This window comes from Impatiens glandulifera, chromosome 8 (genome assembly GCF_907164915.1).
Source record: "Impatiens glandulifera chromosome 8, dImpGla2.1, whole genome shotgun sequence".
NCBI classification, from domain to species: Eukaryota; Viridiplantae; Streptophyta; class Magnoliopsida; order Ericales; family Balsaminaceae; genus Impatiens; species Impatiens glandulifera.
In genome coordinates, this window is record NC_061869.1 from 6,104,668 (window position 1) to 6,110,408 (window position 5,741).

Sequence of the window (5,741 nt, forward strand, 5' to 3'; positions counted from 1 at the left end):
TGGAGGATTATGACGGTTGGGTGTCATAATATTTCATCTTTAATTCTCAAAATTTTTTATTAAGAAATTATTAATAAAATATTAAATTAAAAAAATGTTAAAAAAACAATGCAGCTAGGGATGTAAATGAGCCGAGCCGAACAGTATCATGCTCCATCACGGCTCGTCTAGTATATATTCGGGCTCGAGCTCGTTTCGAGCTTTTACAATCAAGCTCGAGCTTGACTCGTATGGATTTATTTGAGCTCACGAGCCGAGCAAGCTCGTTTAGAAAGCTCGTTTAAAGCTCGTTTATAAATTGAACAATTAAATGAATGCAACATTAAAATTATAATTATAAATATAATCATGTAATAATATTAATTATTATAATACTATTTTTTTTAATAATTTACAAATTATATTTAAACAATATTATAATCGAACGTGTTCGTGAGCCTATAAACGAACTTGTTCGCAAGCTTATAAGCGAGCCTATAAATGAACATGTTCGTGAGCTTACGAGCCGAATATCGAGAAGTTCAAGCTCGGCTCGTTTAAATTTTCGAGCTTTTAAACGAGCTTGAGCTCGGCTCGTTAAGACTAACGAACGAGCTCGAACGAGCTTTTTGTCGAGCCGATATTCGAATAGCTCGCGAGCAGCTCGGTTCATTTACATCCCTAAATGCAGCTAATAAATATGGAGAAAATAAAATAAATTAAAATAAATCTAATAAATATAGAAAAAGAAGGGAAAATATGTAATGTAAAAAATTATATTTTAAAAGATAAGATAAATGAAAAGAAGTTAATACTAGAATAATAAATATAAGAATAATTTATAATAAATAAATTATATTCTTTTTTAATTCAACAATCAAAATAATCACACTAATATTTACCTATCTAACCAATTGAATAAAAAAAAAAATAGGAAATAAAGAAAATTTGAAATAAATGATATTCATCTCTCTATCCTTTTCATCATAGGACTGGAACAACCTAGAGAAATAAATGATAATAAATTAATTTGATAAAGAGACCATTCATCTTATTTCACTTGTTTTTTTATTAGTCGGAGACTTTTCTTATCATTATTTCAATATTTTGTTTAATTGGCTAGTTAATCAGTTCGTTAACCTGATCCGCTTTATCACACATGAGAGTGTGTTTTGCGGGTGCGAGCACCGATTAATCTAAACCTAAGCGTTATATATATACCCAAAATTTGATTTGGTTAAAAAAAAATATCAGAAAATTCATAGACCATAAAGTAAAAGATACATGAAAATGAAATAAAAGTACGTATAATCAAATATCAAAATGTGGTTAAAGAACATGTAAAGCAGTACGAAGAAGTGGCGGAACCTCAACCTAATCATGTTGAAGAGATAGTTGAGAAATCACAACCAAATCAAGTTCAAATGGTTGTTCATGAAAATAGAGAAGAAGATACTCATGCTAATCAGAAGTAAGAAGAGAATTTCAAAGTTGATACAGAGGAATTGAAAGTTAACACTGAAGGAAATGAAGACAATGATCTAAAAATTGAAGTTGAGAACAACAAGGTGAAAAATTATAAAATCTCGAAGAATAATATTTCTTTCTATCAAGTCAAAACATGTTTATGTAAAGAAAGAAATCAAAATGAGAATAGACATTGCAAGAGAAAGGTGAAGGAGAAGAGGAAGTGGTATGAAAATAAAAATCACGATTGGGATAATTAGGATATGATATCGTTTGTAACTTTTGTTTGTAATCTCTGTTTTTTATATTGATGGCTACTAATTAATCAGATTCTTTTAAGTCGTTTAATTGTCACCCTTTAATAAATGTATATGAAATCTTGCGTTAAAGAATCTTTTCGCCTTCATCCTATAACAGCCTTCAATGTCCCACATGTGTGCATGTATGAAACTATGGTGGCTGGCTACTTCATACCTAAGGGTAGCCACGTTCTCTTGAGCCGCCCAGGTCTAGGGTGTAACTCTAAGATATGGGATGAATCGCTTTGATTTAATCCCGAGCATCAACTTAAATATGACTGCTCAAATGTGATATTGAGCGATCCAGATCTCCACCTATTGTCATTTAGCATAGGTCGACGTGGTTGTCCGGCGGTTAACCTAGGATCCACCATGCCGGTTATGTTATTGGCTAGTCTTCTTCAAGGTTTCACATGGAGCCCGCCGCCAAAGTCTAGTTGCATTGAGCTTGTGGAGGCTATTGATGAGATGGTTCTCTCCAAGCCTTTGCAAGGCCACGCTTGGATGAGAGGTTGTATGCATCACTTCATCCTTAATAAGTGCAAAGCTATATATGGACAACTAACTATATTCATGCTTTACATCTAATTAAACCTAGTTTGTTAGTCTCTTTACTTCTATATTTCTATATTTCTATATTCTTGTTTGCTAGCTATGTGTGTGTCATCTTGTTTTATTGATAGTACTCATAAGGTTAATTACCTACTTATTAAATCTAATGAAATTGTACAACCCAAGATTTCGAGTTATTCAATAAATGTCATCTTTTTCCAATTGACTAGGAAAGAGATTTATAATTCTTAAAAGTTTGAATTATATTGAAATAAAATATATATATATATATATATAAAAAGTAATGTCACATTTCTACAGTATTTTTTTTTTCCGGTTACATAGTTCCGTCCATGCATGTTTGATCATTTCTATATAATATGTTCATGATTAACCGACCCTAAGAACAATCAAGATGAAATAAGTTGGCCTTGTTCTCCTAGATTTCTATAAGGATCCACATGAAATTACAATCTTATAAAAAAAACAATTATTGAACAAATTAGTTGTGCATATTAAGTTAATTTAGAATGTTTGTTTCTACTAATAAGCTTCTATATTAAACGTTTATTTAAGTTAAAAATTATACACATATTTATCTAATGAAATGTACATTGCATATGCGAGTGTTGTTTTTTAATTATTTAATGTTATTATTTTTTGGTTGAAAATTTGAAGTTAATGCTTATTTTATTATCATGTATTTTGCCGGCTAAGATAATAGTGGAAGGTGACATTGTAATTTTTACTATCTAACTCATTCTCGTTAGCTTTTTCGAATTTTTTTATTATTTTTTAACTCTAATTGTTAAGTTTGTTTGAATCAGTTTCTTTGAAATAATTTAAAAAAAAAAAATCAAAACTTAAAAGCAGAAGTTAAGCTTTACAAGATTATCCTTATACTAGTAAAATATGTACAATTATCGAGAATTGTCACCGAGAACGAAAGAATGCTCTCGAGAATATTAATATCACTGAGAGCATATAATTATCCTCGTAGATAGTTGTAATATTACCGAGAGCAAAGGATTATCGTCGGTGATAATTATTATGACCGAAAGTGTCGGTTATAATTATTATTATCTATAATTTGATGCCAATCTCCATACCTAATATTCTTTTTGAATTGATTAATTATTTTTATTTTGTTTGGTTAATAATTGTTGGTTCTGATTATTACCTGTGTAAATTACAAATTTATAACATGATACTTTTAAAAAAAATTTGAAACTTATCTCGAATTTGATTTTATTTAAGTTGTATTTTCAAAATTCAATCAGGAAGAATAGAAATTAACAAGAATTCAATTGTATGATCACTTGATCAGACTAGAAAACTCAAAATAAATAGTCATTATTAATATATATATATATATGAAATGATACCGAGCGGTAAATTTAAGCGGAAAAAACGTAAGGAATGACATGGCATGGTTACGTGTCAATTTTAATTAAATTATGTCTTTATTCTTCCGTTACTTTTTTCTCTCTCCTAAACCCTCTTTAATCTTCCGTTACTTTTTTCTCTCTTTTAAATCCGGTTATCTCTTCCCGTTTATTTCTTTCTCCCTGTTTACACAAAGTGATAGCTCAAATCCAAAGACTCACTAAAAATCATTTTTAATTCATTCTTCGTCCGAAATCATTTTCGATTCATTCTTCGTTCGATTCGTTCGTTCTCGCACCTCGTCGTTTATCCCTTATTTCTGACTTCCGCTTTCGACCTAACAGAAATATTCATCCACCGATTCTGCCGCTTCAATGTTTTCTGGCGCCGACCGATCAAATTGAGCTACATCCACTTCAGCCACCACCAGATTTACTATGAAGAAGAAGAAGGAATACAGAGTTTTTGCCTCACACTTTATCTCTCTAGAATTCTATTTACCAAATGTAAACTCCTTAATAATTACATATTTATAGGGTAAACATTCAGGTAATAAACCTAAATAACTTTGGTCAGGCCCAAGCCCAAAACCAAAAAAGATAAACCCAATAAACTCTAATTAACAATGTAGAGTTTATTATAAGTGTAGGCTCCATAACTCAACAATCTCCCACTTGGAGACTAACTTCATCATCTCTCGATCGGTAGTGGCTTTCCATTTGGTTTCTTAACGAAGAAGACCAACTGAAGTTGCACACAACTTCAGTTTCTCATTTGTCACAGTTTTCGTCAACATATCAGCTGGATTCTCACTCCCGAGAATCTTCTCAAGAGCTAATACTCCATCTTCTAAAGCTGACCGGATGAAATGATAACGAACATGTATATGCTTCGTCCTACCATGATAAACAAGATTCTTTGCCAAATGAATGGCACTCTGACTGTCGCATCGCAACACACTTCCCTCGTAGTCTTGACCCAATTCTCGCAAAAAGGGTTGTAACCACATCATCTCCTTAGCAGCTTCTGTCACAGCAACATACTCTGCTTCACAACTAGAAAGAGCAACAATCTTCTGCAATTTTGATACCCAACTGATTTCAATACCTCCCAAAGTATAAATGTACCATGTTGTGCTCTTCCTACTATCAACATTATCACCATTGTCAGCATCAACATATCCTTCTAAACCCATATTAGACTTTCGAAAACACAAAGCGAGACCCGTACTTCCTCTTAAGTATTGTAGTATCCACTTTACTGCTTCCCAATGTTGTCTACCCGGGTTGCTCATGAATCTGCTAACAACTCCCACTGCATGTGCTATGTCTGGTCTTGTGCAAACCATCGCATACATAATACAACCAATGGCAGAGGCATACGGAACAGTGGCCATGTAATTTTTCTCCTCCTCTGTTGAAGGCGACTGATCTTTAGATAGTCTGAAGTGACTAGCTAAGGGGGTAGTAACTGGTTTTGCATCATACAAGTTGAACCTACTAAGAACTTTATTCACATATTATTCTTGTGAAAGCTTGAGAACTTCTTCATTCCTGAAAATTCTCATCCCAAGGATTTGTTTAGCAGCACCCAAATCCTTCATTGCAAACTTTTCAGACAACTCTTTCTTAAGCTTGTTAATCTCATACAAGCTTGCTCCAGCAATCAACATGTCATCAACGTAGAGAAGAAGAATAATGTACGATTTATCAAACCTCTTGATATAGCAACAATGATCAGCTTCACACCTCAAAAAATTGTTACTTTTCATGAAGCTATCAAACTTCTTGTACCATTGCCTTGGAGCCTGTTTCAAACCATACAGACTCTTCTGAAGCTTACACACAAGTTCATCTTTTCCTTTGATTTCAAATCCTTCTGGTTGTCGCATATAAATTTCTTCATCTAGATCACCATGAAGAAAAACAGTTTTGACATCCATTTGTTGAAGATGAAGGTCTTCTTTCACAACCAAACTCAAAATAGTTCCAATTGTCATCAATTTAACTACTGGAGAGAAGATTTCATTGTAGTCAATACCTTCTTTCTGTTGAAATC

General features: G+C 32.5%; 1 protein-coding gene across 1 annotated transcript; it reads left to right on the forward strand.

Moving 5' to 3' along the window:
• Positions 1-1,811: 1,811 nt before the first annotated feature.
• Positions 1,812-2,333, forward strand: LOC124912807 (phenylalanine N-monooxygenase-like). Its single transcript, XM_047453452.1, has 2 exons — positions 1,812-1,953; positions 2,053-2,333. Exons 1-2 carry the CDS (start codon positions 1,812-1,814, stop codon positions 2,331-2,333), a joined length of 423 nt encoding a protein of 140 aa, XP_047309408.1.
• The last annotated feature ends 3,408 nt before the right edge of the window (positions 2,334-5,741 follow it).